The 23820-nt window shown below is 43.1% G+C and overlaps 2 protein-coding genes across 2 annotated transcripts in view; both read right to left on the reverse strand.

Moving 5' to 3' along the window:
• Nucleotides 1-23820, reverse strand: part of LOC130165652 (uncharacterized) — a 37317-nt gene that overhangs the window by 4382 nt on the left and 9115 nt on the right. The window contains 12 exon segments of the mRNA XM_056371100.1: nucleotides 647-872; nucleotides 1015-1093; nucleotides 1467-1580; nucleotides 1706-1795; nucleotides 2424-2495; nucleotides 2576-2679; nucleotides 15456-15566; nucleotides 15758-15824; nucleotides 21898-22438; nucleotides 22591-22637; nucleotides 23296-23469; nucleotides 23561-23734. Coding sequence (XP_056227075.1) covers nucleotides 647-872; nucleotides 1015-1093; nucleotides 1467-1580; nucleotides 1706-1795; nucleotides 2424-2495; nucleotides 2576-2679; nucleotides 15456-15566; nucleotides 15758-15824; nucleotides 21898-22438; nucleotides 22591-22637; nucleotides 23296-23469; nucleotides 23561-23734 — 1799 coding nt within the window.
• Nucleotides 7918-10241, reverse strand: LOC130165455 (stonustoxin subunit beta-like). The gene is made up of 4 exons (XM_056370765.1): nucleotides 10103-10241; nucleotides 9838-10011; nucleotides 9497-9578; nucleotides 7918-9379 (listed from the first exon to the last, which is right to left on the reverse strand). Exons 2-4 carry the CDS (start codon nucleotides 10000-10002, stop codon nucleotides 8847-8849), a joined length of 780 nt encoding a protein of 259 aa, XP_056226740.1. The 5' UTR covers nucleotides 10003-10011; nucleotides 10103-10241; the 3' UTR covers nucleotides 7918-8846.

The following is a 23820-nucleotide window of genomic DNA, read 5'->3' on the forward strand; positions in this document are numbered from 1 at the left end:
GTAAAGAAGGTTTACAGCTTAGAATTTATAGCACATAGTTTATAATTATTCCTAACATTGTTTGTAGTGGCTGCCTTGACTTGGTAATATTTATTTTGATGAGGAGACAGAATGATGTTAGCAGTTAAGCTAATTTAACTTCACAACATGAAGGCAATACTGAAAGTAGTTTGTATACGATTCAGTAGCGCACTAATCATGATGAGGGTAAAGCTGTGCTGTGTTGATTTTTAGAGTGAGTGATGGTCCACCCGTCCTCTGGGTCCCATCAAGGGGACGGAGGAGGGCCTGAGGACAGTGAGGTGGAGCTGGGAGAGGGAGGACAGGAAGAGGAGGAGAGGAAGAGGAGTCAAGATGAGAGAGTCGAGGTTTTTCATAGGCAAAGAAAAGACAGATCTGTGTGTCATAATTTCTTTCGAGGAGATGTCTCTGCCCCTTCACCATTTATCCATCATCAGAGCCTCAAAACTGGGTACTTCTTAGATTTTGTTGCATCACTAAATTATTGTCCTGAATGAACAGACAAGAAATTAGATCTTTACTGAATCATCAAGAAAATATGGCAATTTTTCCCCTGAGGAATGTGTTGATGTCAGTAAATGTCTCATCTCTCCATCATGTTGAATCTTTAGAGAAATCCTCTTACTGCTCTGCAGACAGTCAGCCAGCTCCTCCTGCTTCATTCTCCTCAGGAAGTTCACTGTGATCTTCACAAATGCCTCTCTGCTCCTCCTCTGCTCTTCATCCTCACCATCCAACACCTCCTCATCTTCCCTCTGACTCCCTGAGCATTCTGGGTAATCTGGACTCAGAAGCTTCTTCATCTTCTTCAGCTCGTTCTTGACAAAAGTGACCGTGTTCTCCTCCAGCAGCTGGAACAGAAAACTATATGAATGACAGCATCAAACATCAGATCCATGTTGGACAGACTGACAGTCCACTGGTCTGAAAGTGCAGCATGGAGATTATTGTGAACACAACAGATGGAACAGTAGTTGTTGTACATGTACAGACCATAAATATGGAGTCCAGCTGTGTTTGATGCTGCTGGGCAGACTGAGACCTGGGAACCTCTGAGCTCTCCTGGTCCACTCTGTGGAGGAATCATGAAGAATGAGCTCACATTATGTCTGTGCACACAGAGACAGACACAAGCTAAAGGTCCACGAAGTCACGTTTGGACGTGACAGCCAATCGGACGACTCCCTGTAGCGGTAAAGGTTTACTAGTCCTGCTGATCCCACTGAGAATCAACAGCTCAGTCTGCAGCTGTTTGTAGCTTTCAGCTCAGTGTTTGCTTTAGTCCCAACAGCTCTCACCAAGCCTCCACTGTTTTACCTCCACCTTCCAGTGAGGACGTTCACAACAGACACAAACACTTTGATTTCAGACCAGGTCCAACAACACGTCGTACAAACTAGTTCTTTTCTACAATAACCTGAGTCTCACTGTCAGTTACAGCTTACATCTGATCAGCTGATGGACGTCGCCCTTTAAACTCAATGAGCCTGCCCTTCGACTCGTCGCTCTTTAAAGACAGACAGCTGGGTTCAGGAGAGTCTGGTCTCTGCTGCTGGATCCTGAAACAAAAACAGAACTGATAAATGTGCATGTTGAATAAAAACTGATGAAAAACATCTTCAATAGCTTCTTGAACACAACAACTGAATTTAAATGAGTCTTTCTGTCAGATTTAAATTCTGACCTTCTTGATCTTCTGACTTGAAGAGGACGATCCATGGACCCGTCACTCTTCATGGACACACAGGTGGATCCAGGTTCTTCCAGTTTCCTCCTGAAAGACACAGGATTTAATCTGAAGTGTTTCCAGAACACAGTCAAACAGTCTATTGTGGATACAGTTAAGAAACCAGGATAAGTGTGTTCTTTCACCACTGAACAGAAAACCTGTTGAACATGCAGTTCAGTGGATCAATGTGAAAACAACATGAAAACAGTCATGAGAAATGGTTCATGCACATGTAGCTGACAGCTGATCCAGCTGAGCCGCTGTCAGAGGAGATGAAGGTTCAAAGAGAAGGACGTCTCATTTCTCTAAAATCATGTCTCCTCGTCTCCTCTCTCCTCACATCTTTTCCTTCATCATCTCTCATGTCTTCAGGCGGAGGGACGAAGACGCAGGGAAGAGATGCAAGAGGGAAACGAGGATTTAAAGGAATTGAGATGAACCACGTTTTATACTCAGTCGTCTGACAACAGGAACAGAGGGTTCAACAGTCAGACTGTGTGTGGAGGAAATGTTAAATTGAGTTCTGCAGTTAAAGACTGGTTATACTGCACAGCTTTCAGATATGAGAATATAAACAAGAAGAAGAACGATGCTGTAAATAAACACATTAATAAACCTCTGGATACACAGCCATTTAAACATCAGCAATATTATCATGTGAGTTACAGCCTACCTCTTTGCAACAGGTCCAGGTCCAGGTCCAGGTCCAGGTCCAGGTCCAGCAGAGTGTGGTGTGTCTCTAACCCTAACACACACAGAGCTTTGAGTGTGAATAATGATGGAGCAGTGATGTGAGTCATGGACAGTTAGAGATCCTCATCTCACCTCTGAGCTCTGGTCTTTCTCTCATGTTCCCCACACAGAGTGGTTTTAGAGGGAGGGGCTCCCTCCTCTCTGTCCTCACACTGATCCATGCTGCTGAGTTCACATCCACATCAGCTCACACACACTTTCTACCTTCATGTGGAGAGAAACACACATCATTCATCTGCACATCAACTCAAATGTACATCATTTCTCCAGCTGCTCCTCCACTGATTGGCTCTTCTTCTCTGTTTCATATCAGTGTGAGGCAGAGGAAGCTGCCATCAGCTGCTGCACTTCTACCATCCGTCCACTAGATGGCGTCATGAAGCTCAGACAGCAGGAGAGCAGCAGCTCATCTCCTCCACAGGATGATTCAGGCGGGAAAAGCTGCCTCCAGTCATCAGTAAGTGGAGCTACACAGTAATAACGACTCTGTGTTCATCAACTAACTCTGCTTCTCCTGAAAACATCGACTCAACATGGCGGACATGTCTGGACTTTACAGTTACAGCTCTGACTCATTATAATTTTAATGTTTCAGTGTTTCTGGACAAATCTATACAAACTTCACTCTGACAATTTCTCTGATCACTGTGAAGCTGCAAAGCTCCTGTTCCAGACAGAGTCAGTGTGTCAGTCGTAGCTGACGTATAACTGTGTTTTACAGGCTTTTAATATGATGATTTCTATGTTTAGTGCTTATTTCTTCTATTGCAATACGTCTCAAAACATAATATAAAAATATGCTTCATGTAAATGTCACCTTGTTTTTTAATGAGGTAAAATGTAATTAAAAATCTAAAATAAATAAGTTGAAACAAAAGCTGCACTGAAGGCAACAGTGAGACTCCTGTTAACCCTTCACATCCACCATCAATCCATCCTCCAGGATCCCTGTAGACTGACAGGAGCCACCAGGGGGCGCTCACTGGTTTCTGTTAGAGACTCTTCATTCAGATCACTCTGTGTGTAACCATGGTAACCACAGTCATTGCCCCAATTTAACATGAATCATGATCCTTCATAAAACAACTTGTTATCAGATCAAAGTCCAGCATCTAGATCAGGATCTGATATCAGGACTCTGGTTCAGAGTTTTATTATGAGTCTGTTCAACGTTCAAATAAAAACAGTCACAATAAAAAACAAACGAGCTTCAAGGATCAAACTGTATCAGTTCTAATGTGAAGTGTAGAGTGTGACACACACACACACACACACACACACACACACACACTTAGTCTTCAGTCTGATTTGACTTGTGTCTCATCAGGAAAGATCTACTTGTGGACTGAGCTGGATTCTCAAGTGTCTGTTGTTGGATGAACTTTAATAATAACAATAATAATAATAATAATAATAATAATAATACATTGTATTTATAAGCCCCTCTCTAAACACCCAAAGACACTTTACAAAGCAAATGAAACCTTCAGAAACAAGAGAAAGACGATGTATGAATGAAAGAATGAAAGAGCTGTGGAGTCATTCTTCTTCTTCTGTTCTCCACGTCAACACACCAACAAACAAACAGCAGCTCGTCTGTGATGAAGAGCAAACATCAGAGACTGAAATCAATCAAAGGTCCACTTACTCAGATTCTTCACTCTCTCTGGGGTCTGGACCAGGTCTGTGAAGAAAACCATGAGCTGAAATCCTCTGCTTGTTGTCCTTCACCAGTCCTCTGTGTGTGCAGGCTGCTGTCAGAGTGAAACACTTATGAACCAGTCTGAACCTGCAGCTCCGCTCAAACATCAGCTGCTGCACCTTTATATGACTTTATTATCTTTAATATTTAACCTGCAGCAGCTTCCTGCTCCGACTCTGACACGCTGAGAAACCTGACAACTAATAATCCATCAACTGACGTCTTCAACACCCAAACTATTTCCTCTATTTGCTGGATGAAGGGATCAGGTGACTGGAGATGGTGGGAACACACTGAGGGAACTACAGGACAAGTGAGGACCAGCAGGATGTGAAATGACAGATGTCAGAGAAAAGAGCAGAAATGTAGAAAGAAGGAGAGAAAGGTTGACATGAAACAGAAGATGGATCCACAGAGTGGTTGTCATGTTCATCATTGACCTCTCCAGTCCCTCCCTCTGTGATGTAGAGCTCTGTGTAGATCTGCTTCAGAAGGGTTGGGTTTCCTGCTTTAGAGATCCCCTCAAACACAAACTGGAACTTCTTCAGGTTACATTTGAGTTTACGTCGACAAACTGCTTTGTAGCTTTCAGCTCGGTGTTTGCTTTAGTCCCAACAGCTCTCACCAAGCCTCCACTGTTTTACCTCCACCTTCCAGTGAGGACGTTCACAACAGACACAAACACTTTGATTTCAGACCAGGTCCAACAACACGTCGTACAAACTAGTTCTTTTCTACAATAACCTGAGTCTTACTGTCAGTTACAGCTTACATCTGATCAGCTGATGGATGTCGCCCTTTAAAGTGAATGACAAACTCCTTTGACATGTCACTCTTTAAAGACAGACAGCTGGATTCAGGAGAGTCTGGTCTCTTCTGCTGGATCCTGAAACAAAGACAGAACTGATAAATGTGCATGTTGAATAAAAACTGATGAAAAATATCTTCAATCTTTAAATAAACACAACAACTGACTTTTAGTGAGAAATGTCTTTCTGACTGTTTTAAATTCTGACCTTCCATCAACAGATTGTCTGAATTCACTCTTCATGGACACACAGCTGGATCCAGGTCCAGGTCCAGGTCCAGGTCCAGGTCCAGGTCCAGCAGAGTGTGGTGTGTCTCTAACACACACAGAGCTTTGAGTGTGAATAATGATGGAGCAGTGATGTGAGTCATGGACAGTTAGAGATCCTCATCTCACCTCTGAGCTCTGGTCTTTCTCTCATGTTCCCCACACAGAGTGGTTTTAGAGGGAGGGGCTCCCTCCTCTCTGTCCTCACACTGATCCATGCTGCTGAGTTCACATCCACATCAGCTCACACACACTTTCTACCTTCATGTGGAGAGAAACACACATCATTCATCTGCACATCAACTCAAATGTACATCATTTCTCCAGCTGCTCCTCCACTGATTGGCTCTTCTTCTCTGTTTCATATCAGTGTGAGGCAGAGGAAGCTGCCATCAGCTGCTGCACTTCTACCATCCGTCCACTAGATGGCGTCATGAAGCTGCAGTGAAGTGATTCACAACTACAGAAATCAACAGAAAGAGGCTGATGGGAGGTGAGTCAGTCTCTTTACTCACAGGTCTGTCAACAAAACACACATATCCCACACAGAAATATTATGATCTAATTAAGATTCAGAGAAATCCCTCAGCCAGAAATATTAAAAGACACTATAGGTCACAAGAGCTCAGTGATTAATTTGAATTAATTAGTTAGACGAGGACTAACTGCACACTGTCTCTATCTTACTGTAATTAATACCTGGAATCCAAACTGATCAAACTCTTAATAAGATCTGGAGCTCAACAAGCAAAGAAGTATTTAGTTCCCACATCACTTCAAAGAAGCAAGACGACACACACGTTATAAACAAAACGTTTGTAAAAGTTTATATTGAAAAGAATATTAAAATGCTCTTTACATGTTAACACAAGTGTAATAACAATACGTATCTAAGCATAGAATAATAAAGCACAATTAATACTTTTGATACAGGATTATAACTTGCAACAGAGAATTTCTAAATTGTAGTAATATATATATATATATATATATACAGTACTGTGCAAAAGTTTTAAGCAGGTGTGAATTAATGCTGTAAATTAAGAAAGCTTTCAAAAATGGAAGCGTTAATAGTTGATTTTCATCAATTAACAAAATGCAGTGATGAACAGAAGAGAAATCTAAATCAAATGAATATTTGGTGTGACCACCCTTTGCCTTCAAAACAGCATCAATTCTTCTAGGAGGATGTAGGCTTCCTCAAATCTTTGTGTGTCTTCACGTAATCCCAGACAGAGTGGATGATGTTGAGATCAGGCCTCTGTGGGGGCCATACCATCACTTCCAGGACTTCTTGTTCTTCTTTACACTGAGGATAATTCTTAATGACATTGGCTGTATGTTTGGGGTTGTTGTCCTGCTGCAGAATAAATGTATTCATTATCGTACCGCTCTCCAGCCCTTCGGCAAACAAACTGCCCTCTGCTACAGCCAAATATTTCAAATTTTGACTCATCAGTCCAGAGCACCTGCTGCCATTTTTCTGCTCCCCAGTTCCTATGTTTTCGTGCATAGTTGAGTGGCTTGGCCTCGTTTCCATGTCGGAGGTATGGCTCTTTAGCTGCAGCTCTTCCATGAAGACCACTTCTGGCCAGACTTCTCCGGACAGTAGACGGGTGTACCTGGGTCCCACTGGTTTCTGCCAGTTCTCAGCCAATGTCACCGCTGGACATCTTCTGATTTCTAATGGAAATGAGCTCAATGTGTTTTTCATCCGCTGCACTAAGTTTCCTTGGCCGTCCACTGCGTCTACGATCCTCAATGTTGCTCGTTTCTTTGTGCTTCTTCAAAAGAGCTTGAACAGCACATCTTGAAACCCCAGTCTGCTTTGAAATCTTTGTCCGGGAGAGACCTCGCTGATGCAGTATAACTAGCTTGTGTCTTGTTGCTGTGCTCAGTCTTGCCACGGTGTATGACCTGTGACATGAAACTGTCTTCCACAACCTCACCTTGGTAGCAGAGTTTGGCTGTTCCTCACCCAGTTTTAAGCCTCCTACACAGCTGTTTCTGTTTCAGTTAATGACTGTGTTTCAACCTACATGTTTCAACCTACATGTATCACGGTGGTGCAGTGGCCTTTCTGTGCAGAATCAGCATGTTGTGCGTGGGTTTCCTCCAGGTGCTCCAGCTTCCTCCCACAGTCCAAAGACATGCGCTTTAGATAATTGGCCTTTTCTAAAAGCTTGTCAGTCTTTCCTCCGGATGTTGGACTCTCTGACATGCTAATTATCAAACACACAACCCCTAAATGTCTCAACACTTTAAGGTTGAGAGAGATTTTGATTTCTCAACTTTTAGTGTTGGACTTCAAACTTCATCGAGTCACTGAGGATTAAAACCCATGACCTCTAACCTTTAGACAAGTCTTCAACAGCTTGAGAGACTGGGACAAAAACAAAAACCAGTTCTTCTCTTGGAGACTTCCAGTCTTTCCTCTAGATATTGGCTTTCAACATTAAAAATCTGTCTCAGGATTGAACCAACAACCTCAAAATTTCTAGAGAGTCATCGACCACCTCACGATTTTTTGCAAAGACACTGTAAACCTAATTTCTTAGAACTTTTGAGTCCTTGCTCTGGACATAAACCTTCAACACTGAGAGTCTCAGTTGTATTAAGATTCAGAGAAAGACCAAACACTGATATTCACTTTTATTGTGAAAAGAAAAGAACATCACTGCCAGAATCTTCACAAAGTGAAAGTCAACATTTTTCTCCTGTAATAATCGTCGCCTCTGTCTTTAAGTAGAGTTTAAGTAGAATTAAGTTTTAGTAGCGGAACTAAGGACCAGTATACTTCAAGCATGTTAATGATTAGTTAACTTAAAGTACAATATTTTTGAACAGCTGATTATACCAACTATACTTTAGTTTTAATTAAATTGAAGTGTATTCAGTGAACTTTTATGTGTAAAATGAAACAACTTCAAGAGTACTTTATACACTTTAAGTATATGGCTGCTTGATTAGTGAAACTCAAGTGTACATTTGTTTGTGTTACAAGCAAATTCAAAATGTATCGTGGGTATACGAGATATAGATGCAGTATAACATGAATATATGTAATAGTACGCTGTTATAATTTTGTCAGATTCCAACAGCAAACTTTATGGATAATAACCAATATACTTTATTATTACTTTGCTACACTACTTTGTACGTTATGTAATGTGCTCTTATACACTGCAGTAATACAAATTTGTTACCAGTCTACAAAAGGCAGACTTAGGCAATTACATGATCGATCACACGAGGAAAACCATGAGAAAAGCACGCACAACAATGACAATGACAATCAGACACAGGAACAAAGGAAACTCTAGTACATATACAGGGTCTACTGACACGGAAGAGCAGGGGCAGGTAGTAAGTGGGGACCAGGTGAGGGTGATTGGACTGAAATGACAGGACATGTTAGTGATTTCACAATAAGACAGGAAGTACTAAATAAATGAAACTTAGTGATTCGTTATGTTCAGTGTATCGTTACAAAGATAATTTTCGGACGGACTTGTAGAGACTGAACTATCTGTTCAACAATTAGAACGTTTCTCTCTCTGCTACATTCAACACAGAGACAATGAGGAACCAGGCAAGCACAAGGGCCAGAACCCAAACCCAGGATACAGAGGTTCAGTGAAGGTGGTGTTGAAAGTGTGGAGGTGGATCAGTTTGTTAGAGGAGACTCTGTAGAAGGACAGAGAGCCAGCAGGACAGTTCACATACACTGCTACTCTGTCAGAGACAGAGGAGGAGATAGATGTTTTTGTTTTATTGTGATAGACAGAATTACCAAGAGCATCAGAGATTTTCAGACTCCAGGACTGATTGTTCTCTCCAAACCTACACTCGTCTCTGTTTCCTCTCCTGCTGATTCCTCTGTAACTCACTGATATCTCAACATTTCCGCTCCACTCGACCTCCCAGTAACAGCGACCAGTCAGACTAGTTGAACACATCAGCTGAGGCCATGGGTCATATCTGCCTGGATGATCAGGATATGACTGATCCTCTTCCACATGTCTCATCTTCCTGTTGTTGTGAGACAGTTTGATCTGTCTGTTCACTGTGTTTGTGTCGATTGTGAGTTCACAGGAATCTGATGGAGAGAACAAGACACAGCTGCAGTTATTGATCATCTGATCAGTTATTGACAGTTTGAAGATGGTTGAATGTGTTGCTTTGTTTTCATCAATCACATTAAAAACACACTTACACTTCCTCAGACCTGGTGTCAACCATCGGACTCCACCAGGCTCCGCCCTGAAAGGAGGAGGGGGGTCAGACCAGCACGTTCTCTGTCAGCATGCACACATGGACATTACATGGCTCTCATACACAGACTGTTTGATTACTGTGTTCAGATGGAGGCTTGTATCTATGGATGTACATTGATCACAGAGAAACAGGAAGTGGAGTCTTCATTTTTAATGATACAGAGCAGGGAGGAGACATGGAGAAGATACTTCATCACCTTGTCTAATAGTAAAGTCTGCACCTGCATAAAGTCCCTCCTCTATCAGACAGTGTGTGTGTCTGCAGCAGGCCTCTACATACCTGAGAGTGTCCAGTCTCCAGTCTGGATCCTCCAGTCCAGCAGACAGAAGCTTCAGTCCTGAGTCTCCTGGATGATTGTAGCTCAGGTCCAGCTCTCTCAGGTGGGAGGGGTTGGAGCTCAGAGCTGAGGCCAGAGAAGCACAGCCTTCCTCTGTGACCAGACATCCTGACAGACTGAACACACAAAACAACACACAGGAACCCTCTGTCAACACCTGCTGCTCTGTTAAACTGTCATCAAATAAACAGGTTGATGGATCCTGACCTGAGAGTCTCCAGTGTACAGAGTGGACTCTCCAGTCCAGCAGACAACAGCTTCACTCCTGAATCCTGCAGGTCGTTGTTACTCAGGTCCAGGTGTCTCAGACTAGAGGACTGGGAGCTGAGGACTGAGGACAGAGCTTCACAGCTTCTCTCTGAGAGGTTACAGCCACTCAGTCTGAAGAGATGATCATGAGGAATTAAAGAAGAAAGGAAGTTATTTTCTCTCCTGTTGAAAAGAAAGAAGTGTCTTTATATAATGATGAATACATCAACTCTCTCTACACTTACACAGCTTTGTTAGAGACTTTGATCAGTGGCAGCAGCTTCAGAAGAGCCTCCTCTGAAGCAGAGTATTTCTTCAGGTCAAACACGTCCAGATGTTCTTCTGAGGACAGTAAGATGAAGACCAGAGCTGACCATTGAGCAGGAGACAGTTTATCTGTGGAGAGACTTCCTGATCTCAGGGACTGTTGGATCTGCTCCACTAGAGAACGATCATTCAGTTCATTCAGACAGTGGAACAGGTTGATGCTTTTCTCTGCAGAGGGAGTCTGTTCGATCTTCCTCTTGATGTACTGGACTTTTTCTTGATTGGTCTGTGAGTCACTTCCTGTCTGTGACATCAGACCTTGTAGGAGAGTCTGATTGGTCTGCAGTGAAAGACCCAGGAGGAAGCGGAGGAACAAGTCCAGGTGTCCGTCTGGACTCTGTAAGGCCTCGTCCACAGCTCTCTGGTAGAAGTTTGTCTGTGCAGATTTGGCCTTTCTTCTTTTAGACTTCTTGGAGGTTGATTGTTCTTCTGACATCAGATTGACTCCAGAGTTGATGAAGGTCAGATGGACATGAAGAGCAGCCAGAAACTCCTGAACACTCAGATGGACGAAGCAGAACACCTTGTCCTGGTACAGGCCTCTCTCCTCTTTAAAGATCTGTGTGAACACTCCTGAGTACACTGAGGCTGCTCTGATATCGATGCCACACTCTGTCAGGTCTGATTCATAGAAGATCAGGTTTCCTTTCTGCAGCTGCTCAAAAGCCAGTTTTCCCAGAGACTCAATCATCTCCCTGCTCTCTGGACTCCAGTGTGGATCTGTCTCAGAACCTCCATCATACTTGACCTTCTTCAGTTTGGTCTGAACCACCAGGAAGTGGATGTACATCTGAGTCAGGGTCTTGGGCAGCTCTCCTCCCTCTCTGGTTCTCAACACCTCCTCCAGAACTGTAGCAGTGATCCAGCAGAAGACTGGGATGTGGCACATGATGTGGAGGCTTCGTGATGTCTTGATGTGGGAGATGATCCTGCTGGCCTGCTCCTCATCTCTGATCCGCTTCCTGAAGTACTGCTCCTTCTGTGGGTCAGTGAACCCCCTGACCTCTGTCACCACGTCAACACACTCAGGAGGGATCTGATTGGCTGCTGCAGGTCGTGTGGTTATCCAGAGGCGAGCAGAGGGAAGCAGCTTCCCCCTGATGAGGTTTGTCAGCAGCACGTCCACTGAGGTGGACTCTGTAACATCAGTCAGGATCTCAGTGTTGTGGAAGTCCAGAGGAAGTCTACACTCATCCAGACCGTCAAAGATGAACACGACCTGGAACTGATCAAACCTGCAGATTCCTGCTTCTTTGGTTTCAGTAAAGAAGTGATGAACAAGTTCCACCAAGCTGAACTTTCTCTCTTTCAGCACATTCAGCTCTCTGAAGGTGAATGGAAATGTGAACTGTATGTCCTGGTTGGCTTTGTCTTCAGCCCAGTCCAGAGTGAACTTCTGTGTTAAGACTGTTTTCCCGATGCCAGCCACTCCCAGTGTCATCACTGTTCTGATTGGTCCGTCTCTTCCAGGTGAGGCTTTAAAGATGTCTTCTTGTCTGATGGTTGTTTCTGGTCTTACTGGTTTCCTGGATGCTGTTTCAATCTGTCTGACTTCATGTTCATCATTGACCTCTCCAGTCCCTCCCTCTGTGATGTAGAGCTCTGTGTAGATCTGCTTCAGAAGGGTTGGGTTTCCTGCTTTAGAGATTTCCTCAAACACACACTGGAACTTCTTCTTCAGGTTAGATTTGAGTCTCTGTCGGCACATAGCAGGAGATTCTGAAAGAACACAAAAGTATACTTTCTGAAAGTCGCTGTATCTAACTTTTTCACCAACAAGAGAATGGAGTAAGACTCTAAACAAAGTCACACTGTTAGCTACTCCTTACCGCCCCCTTGCCCCTCCCATCCTGTTTCCTGACACGACGACACTAACAACACTACTTAACACAACTTTGCAGGGCAGCCACTGATCCAAAACTAGCATTAGAAGAATAACAATTTGCTGCTCTATGGCAGCATTGCAAAAACAGAATGACCAGTAAAGAAGTTTACAGATTGGGATTTATAGCACATAGATTACAATTATTCCAAACATTGTTTGTAGTGGCTGCTTGATTTGGTTATATTTATTTTGAAGAGGAGATAGCATAATGCTAGCAGTTAAGCTAATTTAGCTTCACAACATGAATGCAATGGGGGTGTAGCATGTAACACTTGTAACTATAATTGGTTTGCGTATGATTCGGTAGCTGACTGATCATGATTAGGGGAAGCCTGTGCTGTGTTTATTTTTAGAGGGACAGTAAATTTTGTGCATTAAGGGAGTGATGGTCCACCCGTCCTCTTGGTACCATCAAGGGGACGGAGGAGGGCCTGAGGACAGTGAGGTGGAGCTGGGAGAGAGAGGAGAGGAAGAGGAGTCAAGATGAGAGAGTCAATTTTCTTCGTAGGCAAAGAAGAGACAAATCTGTGTCATGATCAATATTATAATAAAAAGTTGCCTTCAATGTTGTAGTTCAGGGGTGTCCAAACTATGGCCTGCGGTCCAGTTTTTATTGGCCCGCAGCAAATTCTTAAAATATAATTGAATATGACCCGCACAAGAAGCTTGAGCTCAACTCCGTTGCACTTCTCAGTTTCAACACTAGATGGAATCAGCCACGGAAACGGTGCTTCTCCACTAAACAAAATTAAGCAAAGAAAAACTTTTACCGCGAGTCAAAACAAATGGCAGCACACAAGAAACGCAAAATAGCAAGTGAGTGTAGAAGATTTCAAACACGGTGGGAAAATGAATATTTCTTCAAAGAAATCAACGGAAAGTGTGTCTGTTTGATTTGCAATGAAGATGTTTCTGTGATGAAAGAGTATAATGCCCGCAGGCACTATGAGACCAAACATCAGAGCTACACATCGTACACCGGTGCCGAACGAACACAGAAAGTCAAGAAAATGGCAGCTAGCTTGCAAGCTCAACAACAGTTTTTTTTTTCGTGCAAACAAAATACAGGAAAACGCCACAACAGCAAGCTATGAAGTCGCTAAACTTATTGCCCAGCACGGCAAACCGTTCTCAGACGGTGATTTCATAAAGCAGTGCCTCATCAAAGTCACAGAAATAATGTGCCTGGAAAAAGTGCAGGATTTCAACAACGTGAGCTTATCCAGAAACACAGTGGTGCGGAGAGTCGAGGACTTGTCAGCTAACTTGAAACTTCAGCTGAGAGACCAAACTTGTGCTTTTGATTTTTACTCGATAGCATGCGATGAGAGCACAGATGCCACAGACACCGTGCAGCTGTTCATTTTTTTGCGGGGAGTAGATGATAATTTTTGCTGTACGGAGGAGCTGCTTGATATGATGAGCCTAAAAGGCAAAACAACGGGTAGAGATATTTTTGAAGCTGTGTCAGAGGCATTTGAAAAGATGGGGCTTAAATGGGACAAGCTCTGTGGAGTAACAACGGATGGAGCTCCTGCCATGACGGGCGAGCGCAAAGGAATGGCATCGATGGTGTGCGCCAAGGTAAAAGAGAGCGGAGGTCAGGCTGTTAGGACGCACTGTATAATCCACCAAGAAGCACTGTGTGCCAAGACTGTCCAACTGGGCGATGTGATGAACACTGTTGTTAAAACTGTCGACATAATTTGAGCTAGAGGACTGTACCACAGAGAATTTCAAGCTTTCCTCTCTGATGTGGATGCTGAATACGGGAATGTACTCTACCACTCTGATGTGCGCTGGCTCATCCGTGCTGCAGCGGTTTTATTCGCTGAGATCAGAAATCGACCAGTTTTTGAAAGAGAAGGGCCGACCTCTTCATGAACTGAAGTGACCCTCTGTGACTGGCAGACCTGGCATTTTTAGTTGATCTTACTCATCATCTGAATACACTGAACAAGAACCTACAAGGCAAAGAACAGCTGGTGCCACACCTGTATGCGCACATGAAAGCCCTTGTGTGAAGCTCCGCCTGTTTGAGACAACTACGAAGCTTTAATGCTGCACACATCCCTGCGCTGTCTGAAAACAAGTCTGCTTTTCCAAAGGCCGACCTTTCTGCTAAAAAGGAGAAATATGTGTCTGTGATTGCATCTCTCGTGACAGAATTCAACCAGCGTTTCCAAGATTTTTCTGTCATTGAAAAACAAATCAAGCTGTTCTCGACCCCCTTCCTGGTGGATGCAGAAGAAGTGGAAGAGACTCTGCAGTTAGAACTGATTGAAATGCAATGTGATGATTCTCTGAAGAGTCAACATCAGCTTCTCTCCCTCCCTGACTTCTAAGCCAAGTCTGCCAAGTTTCCTCTGATGAGACGCCATGCAAAAAGAATGATGAGCCTGTTCGGCTCAACATACATATGTGAACAAACATTTTCTTTGTTAAATCAGAACAAAAGCAGACTGAGATCCAGAATGACTGATAGCCATCTCTGTGAAGTCCTTCGTGTCTCAACCACCAAACTTTCTCCTGACATGTCGGCCATCCTTCAATCCAAAGGACAGCACCACTGCTCCCACTGAGTGCAATGTTCTACACATTATAGGTGAGTTAGAAATACACACAGTATTCATGTGTCAATATGTCACCTCTAGTGTGTGGCCCGGCCCTTTGTTTATTTTTCTGTATTTGGCCCTCACTAAAAAAAACTTTGGACACCCATGTTGTAGTTGATAAACATGTGGTTTTCTTTGGAGGAGATGTCTCTGCCCCTTCACCAGTTATCCATCATCAGAGCCTCAAAACTGGGCACTGTTTAGATTAAATTGCATCATTAAATTATTGTCCTGAACAAACAGACAAGAAATTAAATATTTACTTATTCATGAAGAAAAAATATGATAATTTTTCCCCTGAGGAATGTGTTGATGTCAGTAAATGTCTCATTTCTCCATCATGTTGAATCTTTAGAGAAATCCTCTTACTGCTCTGCAGACAGTCAGCCAGCTCCTCCTGCTTCATTCTCCTCAGGAAGTTCACTGCGATCTTCACAAATGCCTCTCTGCTGCTCCTCTGCTCTTCATCCTCACCGTCCAACACCTCCTCATCCTCCCTCTGACTCCCTGAGCATTCTGGGTAATCTGGACTCAGAAGCTTCTTCATCTTCTTCAGCTCGTTCTTCACAAAAGTGACCATGTTCTCCTCCAGCAGCTGGAACAGAAAACTATATGAATGACAGCATCAAACATCAGATCCATGTTGGACAGACTGACAGTCCACTGGTCTGAAAGTGCAGCATGGAGATTATTGTGAACACAACAGATGGAACAGTAGTTGTTGTACATGTACAGACCATAAATATGGAGTCCAGCTGTGTTTGATGCTGCTGGGCAGACTGAGACCTGGGAACCTCTGAGCTCTCCTGGTCCACTCTGTGGAGGAATCATGAAGAATGAGCTCACATTATGTCTGTCCACACAGAGACAGAGACAAGCTGAAGGTCCATGAAGTCACATTTGGATGTGACAGCCAATCAGACGACTCCCTGTAGCGGTAAAGGTTTACTAGTCCTGCTGATCCCACTGAGAATCAACAGCTCAGTCTGCAGCTGTTTGTAGCTTTCAGCTCGGTGTTTGCTTTAGTCCCAACAGCTCTCACCAAGCCTCCACTGTTTTACCTCCACCTTCCAGTGAGGACGTTCACAACAGACACAAACACTTTGATTTCAGACCAGGTCCAACAACACGTCGTACAAACTAGTTCTTTTCTACAATAACCTGAGTCTCACTGTCAGTTACAGCTTACATCTGATCAGCTGATGGACGTCGCCCTTTAAAGTTAATGAACCTGCCCTTTGACATGTCGCTCTTTAAAGACAGACAGCTGGGTTCAGGAGAGTCTGGTCTCTTCTGCTGGATCCTGAAACAAAAACAGAACTGATAAATGTGCGTGTTGAATAAAAACTGATTGAAAACATCTTCAATCTTTAAATAAACACAATAACTGACTTTTAGTGAGAAATGTCTTTCTGACTGTTTTAAATTCTGACCTTCCATCAACAGATTGTCTGAATTCACTCTTCATGGACACACAACTGGATCCAGGTCCAGGTCCAGGTCCCGGTCCCGGTCCAGGTCCAGGTCCAGGTCCAGGTCCAGCAGAGTGTGGTGTGTCTCTAACACACACAGAGCTTTGAGTGTGAATAATGATGGAGCAGTGATGTGAGTCATGGACAGTTAGAGATCCTCATCTCACCTCTGAGCTCTGGTCTTTCTCTCATGTTCCCCACACAGAGTGGTTTTAGAGGGAGGGGCTCCCTCCTCTCTGTCCTCACACTGATCCATGCTGCTGAGTTCACATCCACATCAGCTCACACACACTTTCTACCTTCATGTGGAGAGAAACACACATCATTCATCTGCACATCAACTCAAATGTACATCATTTCTCCAGCTGCTCCTCCACTGATTGGCTCTTCTTCTCTGTTTCATATCAGTGTGAGGAAGAGGAAGCTGCCATCAGCTGCTGCACTTCTACCATCCGTCCACTAGATGGCGTCATGACGCTCAGACAGCAGGAGAGCAGCAGCTCATCTCCTCCACAGGATGATTCAGGCGGGAAAAGCTGCCTCCAGTCATCAGTAAGTGGAGCTACACAGTAATAACGACTCTGTGTTCATCAACTAACTCTGCTTCTCCTGAAAACATCGACTCAACATGGCGGACATGTCTGGACTTTACAGTTACAGCTCTGACTCATTATAATTTTAATGTTTCAGCGTTTCTGGACAAATCTTTACAAACTTCACTCTGACACTTTCTCTGATCACTGTGAAGCTGCAAAGCTCCTGTTCCAGACAGAGTCAGTGTGTCAGTCGTAGCTGATGTATAACTGTGTTTTACAGGCTTTTAATATGATGATTTCTGTGTTTAGTGCTTATTTCTTCTATTTCAATACGTTTAGAAACATAATATAAAAATATGCTTCATGTAAATGTCACCTTGTTTTTTAATTAGGTAAAATGTAATTAAAAATATAAAATAAATGTAAATGAAAAGTTGCACTGAAGGCAACAGTGAGACTCCTGTTAACCCTTCACATCCAGCATCAATCCATCCTCCAGGATCCCTGTAGACTGACAGGAGCCACCAGGGGGCGCTCACTGGTTTCTGTTAGAGACTATTCATTCAGATCACTCTGTGTGTAACCATGGTAACCACAGTCATTGCCCCAATTAAACATGAATCATGATCCTTCATAAAACAACTTGTTATCAGATCAAAGTCCAGCATCTAGATCAGGATCCGATATCAGGACTCTGGTTCAGAGTTTTATTATGAGTCTGTTCAACGTTCAAATAAAAACAGTCACAATAAAAAACAAACGAGCTTCAAGGATCAAACTGAATCAGTTCTAATGTGAAGTGTAGAGTGTGACACACACACACACACACACACACACACACACACACACACACACACACACACACGCACACACACTTAGTCTTCAGTCTGATTTGACTTGTGTCTCATCAGGAAAGATCTACTTGTGGACTGAGCTGGATTCTCAAGTGTCTGTTGTTGGATGAACTTTAATAATAACAATAATAATAATAATAATAATAATAATAATAGTACATTGTATTTATAAGCCCCTCTCTAAACACCCAAGGACACTTTACAAAGCAAATGAAACCTTCAGAAACAAGAGAAAGACGATGTATGAATGAAAGAATGAAAGAGCTGTGGAGTCATTCTTCTTCTTCTGTTCTCCACGTCAACACACCAACAAACAAACAGCAGCTCGTCTGTGATGAAGAGCAAACGTCAGAGACTGAAATCAATCAAAGGTCCACTTACTCAGATTCTTCACTCTCTCTGGGGTCTGGACCAGGTCTGTGAAGAAAACCATGAGCTGAAATCCTCTGCTTGTTGTCCTTCACCAGTCCTCTGTGTGTGCAGGCTGCTGTCAGAGTGAAACACTTATGAACCAGTCTGAACCTGCAGCTCCGCTCAAAGATCAGCTGCTGCACCTTTATATGACTTTATTATCTTTAATATTTAACCTGCAGCAGCTTCCTGCTCCGACTCTGACACGCTGAGAAACCTGACGACTAATAATCCATCAACTGACGTCTTCAACACCCAAACTATTTCCTCTATTTGCTGGATGAAGGGATCAGGTGACTGGAGATGGTGGGAACACACTGAGGCAACTACAGGACAAGTGAGGACCAGCAGGATGTGAAATGACAGATGTCAGAGAAAAGAGCAGAAATGTAGAAAGAAGGAGAGAAAAGTTGACATGAAACAGAAGATGGATCCACAGAGTGGTTGTCATGTTCATCATTGACCTCTCCAGTCCCTCCCTCTGTGATGTAGAGCTCTGTGTAGATCTGCTTCAGAAGGGTTGGGTTTCCTGCTTTAGAGATCCCCTCAAACACAAACTGGAACTTCTTCAGGTTACATTTGAGTTTACGTCGACAAACTGCTTTGTAGCTTTCAGCTCGGTGTTTGCTTTAGTCCCAACAGCTCTCACCAAGCCTCCACTGTTTTACCTCCACCTTCCAGTGAGGACGTTCACAACAGACACAAACACTTTGATTTCAGACCAGGTCCAACAACACGTCGTACAAACTAGTTCTTTTCTACAATAACCTGAGTCTCACTGTCAGTTACAGCTTACATCTGATCAGCTGATGGACGTCGCCCTTTAAAGTCAATGAACCAGCCCTTCGACCCGTCGCTCTTTAAAGACAGACAGCTGGGTTCAGGAGAGTCTGGTCTCTGCTGCTGGATCCTGAAACAAAAACAGAACTGATAAATGTGCATGTTGAATAAAAAACTGATGAAAAATATCTTCAATCTTTAAATAAACACAACAACTGACTTTTAGTAAGAAATGTCTTTCTGACTGTTTTAAATTCTGACCTTCCATCAACAGATTGTCTGAATTCACTCTTCATGGACACATAGCTGGATGCAGGTCCAGGTCCAGGTCCAGGTCCAGGTCCAGGTCCAGGTCTACGTCTACATCCAGGTCCAGGTCCAGGTCCAGGTCCAGCAGAGTGTGGTGTGTCTCTAACACACACAAAGCTTTGAGTGTGAATAATGATGGAGCAGTGATGTGAGTCATGGACAGTTAGAGATCCTCATCTCACCTCTGAGCTCTGGTCTTTCTCTCATGTTCCCCACACAGAGTGGTTTTAGAGGGAGGGGCTCCCTCCTCTCTGTCCTCACACTGATCCATGCTGCTGAGTTCACATCCACATCAGCTCACACACACTTTCTACCTTCATGTGGAGAGAAACACACATCATTCATCTGCACATCGACTCAAATGTACATCATTTCTCCAGCTGCTCCTCCACTGATTGGCTCTTCTTCTCTGTTTCATATCAGCGTGAGGCAGAGGAAGCTGCCATCAGCTGCTGTACTTCTACCATCCGTCCACTAGATGGCGTCATGAAGCTGCAGTGACGTGATTCACAACTACAGAAATCAGCAGAAAGAGGCTGATGGGAGGTGAGTCAGTCTCTTTACTCACAGGTCTGTCAACAAAACACACACAGAAATATTATGATCTAATTAAGATTCAGAGAAATCCCTCAGACAGAAATATTAAATGACACTATAGTTCACAAGAGGTCAGTGATACATTTGAATGAATTAGTTAGAAGAGGACTAACTGCACACTGTCTCTATCTTACCTGTAATTAATACCTGGAGTCCAAACTGATGAAACTCTTGATAAGATCTGGAGCTCAAGAAGCAAAGAAGTATTTAGTTCCCACATCAATTCAAATCAGCAAGACGGCACAGACGTTATAAACAAAACGTGTAAATGTTTATATTAAAAGGAATATTAAAATGCTCTTTACATGTTAACACAAGTGTAATAATGACACATATATTAGTATAGAATAATAAAGCACAAGTAATACTTTGGATACAGGATTATAACTTGCAAAGGAGAATCTTTAAATTGCATTATATATATATGATATTAGGAAATGTATTTAGTTAAAAAGCAGAATTATCCTTCTAGTGTAACTTTGCTTCTACTCTAAATATCAACATCAATACTTCTACTGTGACTCAGGTAACGACAGGTCTTAACGAGTAAAATATTAAAAACTGCTCACATTACCTTCAGAGGAGAAAAACATCTGCGACATCATGTTTGTTCAAAGTGAAACTAAAGTTCAACATGGCAACAACCAGAAGGGTCTGTGTGTGTGTGTGAAGGGTGGAGGATCGTCAATAACTGCCAGGAAAATCAGGTGCAAAATAAAGATAAGCAAAGTTACTGCGCAGAAGAATTTAAGAACATGTAAAGTTGTAGTTTGACTTTGTTTGGAGACACTAAATATGTTTGGACAGACAGCTTTTCTGTTTGCACCGTAAATAATCATCCATATAATCACCTACCAGAGCAGCTGAAATGCTTTATTGTCAGATTATTTACAGAGATGGATAAGTGTTCTCAAATCTATCAGGTAGAGTTGATCCTAATAGTTGTTTTTGTGCTGTTGTCCAAAACAAACACAATAAATACATTTAAAATCCTAATTAAGAGAAAAAGTTGTTAAGAAGTAAATACACTCCACTACAAGTGAAAATCCTGCTTTATAATTTTACCTGAGTATAAGTCCAAAAGTACTATCAGTAACATGTAGTGAAAGTATCAAAGTAAAAGTACTCATCATGCAGAGTAACTGCCAGGAAAATCATGTGCATGTTAAAGATCAGCAGGGCAGCACGGTGGTGCAGTGGCCTTTCTGTGCAGCATCAGCATGTTGTGCGTGGGTTTCCTCCAGGTGCTCCGGCTTCCTCCCACAGTCCAAAGACATGCGCTTTAGATAATTGGCCTTTTCTAAAAGCTTGTCAGTCTTTCCTCTGGATGTTGGACTCTCTGACATGCTAATTATCAAACACAAAACCTCTAAATGTCTCAACACTTTGAGGTTGAGAGAGATTTTGAGTTCTCAACTTTTAGTGTTGGACTTCAAACTTCATTGAGTCACTGAGGATTAAAACCTATGACTTCTAACCTTTAGACAAGTCTTCAACAACTTGAGAGACTGGGACAGAAACAAAAACCAGTTCTTCTCTTGGAGACTTCCAGTCTTTCCTCTGGACTTTGGCTTTTAACATTAAATCTCTGTCTCAGGATTGAACCAACAACCTCAAAACTTTCATTCTTTTCTCTGAATGTAAACCTTCAACACTGAGAGCCTCAACAACATTTTCATTGACTGTCTTTGTCTTTTCTCAGACTTTTCAAACAAACTGTGAAAATGTTTTAGTTTGAACAGAATCGACTCAGTTGTCCTCAGATTCAGACACAACACAAAGATTAGCAGTGATGCTTTTATTGTGAAAAGACAAGAAGATAGATAGATAGATTATTCATCAAAAACGTTACTGATTTCTTAATCCGTGAATCTGAAAACTAGTGTGTGAGTGAAAGAGACAGACATGTAGAGACTGAACTATCCGTTCAACAGTGAGAACGTTTCTGTCTCTGCTTCATTCAACACAGAGACACTGAGGAACCAGGACTAGACAAGTGCCAGAACCCAAACCCAGGATACAGAGGTTCAGTGAAGGTGGTGTTGAAGGTGTGGAGGTGGATCAGTTTGTTAGAGGAGACTCTGTAGAAGGAGAGAGAGCCACCAGGATAGTCCACATACACTGCTACTCTGTCAGAGACAGAGGAGGAGGAGGAGGAGGAGGAGGAGATAAATATTCCTCTATCATTGTGAGAGACAGGGTAACCATCATCAGAGCAGAACAGTCTCCAGGACTGATCGTTCCTTCCGAACACACACTCCTCTCTGTTTCCTTTCCTTCTGATTCCTCTGTAACTCACTGATACATTAACCCCTCCTCTGCACTTGACCTCCCAGTAACAACGACCAGTCAGACCAGTTGAACACAGCAGCTGAGGCCAGTGGTCAAATCTGTCTGGATGATCAGGATATGACTGATCCTCCTCCACACGTGTCACCTTCCTGTTGTTGTCAGACAGTTTGATCCTTCTGTTCACTGTGTTTGTGTCGATTGTGAGTTCACAGGAATCTGATGGAGAGAACAAGACACAGCTGCAGTTATTGATCATCTGATCAGTTACTGACAGTTTGATGATGACTCCTGACATCAGTGATGTGACAGTTTGAAGATGGTTGAATGTGCTGCTTTGTTTTCATCAATCACATTAAAAACACACTTACACTTCCTCAGACCTGGTGTCAACCATCGGACTCCATCAGGCTCCGCCCTGAAAGGAGGAGGGGGGTCAGACCAGCACGTTCTCTGTCAGCATGCACACATGGACATTACATGGCTCTCATACACAGACTGTTTGATTACTGTGTTCAGATGGAGGCTTGTGTGTATGGATGTACATTGACCACATTGATTATTGATCATCAATGTTTGAGAAGACAAAGACATGATGATGTGACCTGATTGAATTGTCTCTGATTTCCTCCTTGGTTGGAGACACTGGGACATGAATGTCTGTGATCAGTGTGCATGGTTTTATTATTGTTGGTGTGTCAACACTGAACACGTCTCTACAGTCTTTGGACTGTTCTGGTGAAAACACTCTGTTGGTTCAGGAGCAGTTAAAGCAGCTGCAGCTAAAATGTTTCCTGATACAGCCTGAAATAAAGTCTGATCAAAACATCTGTAGAGACTCAGGTCACAGACACAGCTGACAACAGCTGGATTCACAACTGACAGATCTCTAAATATGACACAGTGAGTCATAATGAGACACTGAAGTCATCAGGAGAAAACTCCTCTGTTGTTGTTGTTGTTGTTGAAGTCAAAGCTCTTCTGTACAGATCTGTCATCAGCTGTGACACAGAAACTGTTTCAGCTCTTCCTCCTCTATCAGTCAGTGTGTGTGTCTGCAGCAGGCCTCTACATACCTGAGAGTGTCCAGTCTCCAGTCTGGATCCTCCAGTCCAGCAGACAGAAGCTTCAGTCCTGAGTCTCCTGGATGATTGTAGCTCAGGTCCAGCTCTCTCAGGTGGGAGGGGTTGGAGCTCAGAGCTGAGGCCAGAGAAGCACAGCCTTCCTCTGTGACCAGACATCCTGACAGACTGAACACACAAAACAACACACAGGAACCCTCTGTCAACACCTGGTGCTCTGTTAAATTGTCCTCAGATAAATAGGTTGATGGATCCTGACCTGAGAGTCTCCAGTGTACAGAGTGGACTCTCCAGTCCAGCAGACAACAGCTTCACTCCTGAGTCCTGCAGGTCGTTGTTACTCAGGTCCAGGTGTCTCAGACTAGAGGACTGGGAGCTGAGGACTGAGGACAGAGCTTCACAGCTTCTCTCTGAGAGGTTACAGCCACTCAGTCTGAAGAGATGATCATGAGGAATTAAAGAAGAAAGGAAGTTATTTTCTCTCCTGTTGAAAAGACAGAAGTGTCTTTATATAATGAT

Source organism: Seriola aureovittata, chromosome 24 (genome assembly GCF_021018895.1).
Source record: "Seriola aureovittata isolate HTS-2021-v1 ecotype China chromosome 24, ASM2101889v1, whole genome shotgun sequence".
Lineage (NCBI taxonomy): Eukaryota > Metazoa > Chordata > Actinopteri > Carangiformes > Carangidae > Seriola > Seriola aureovittata.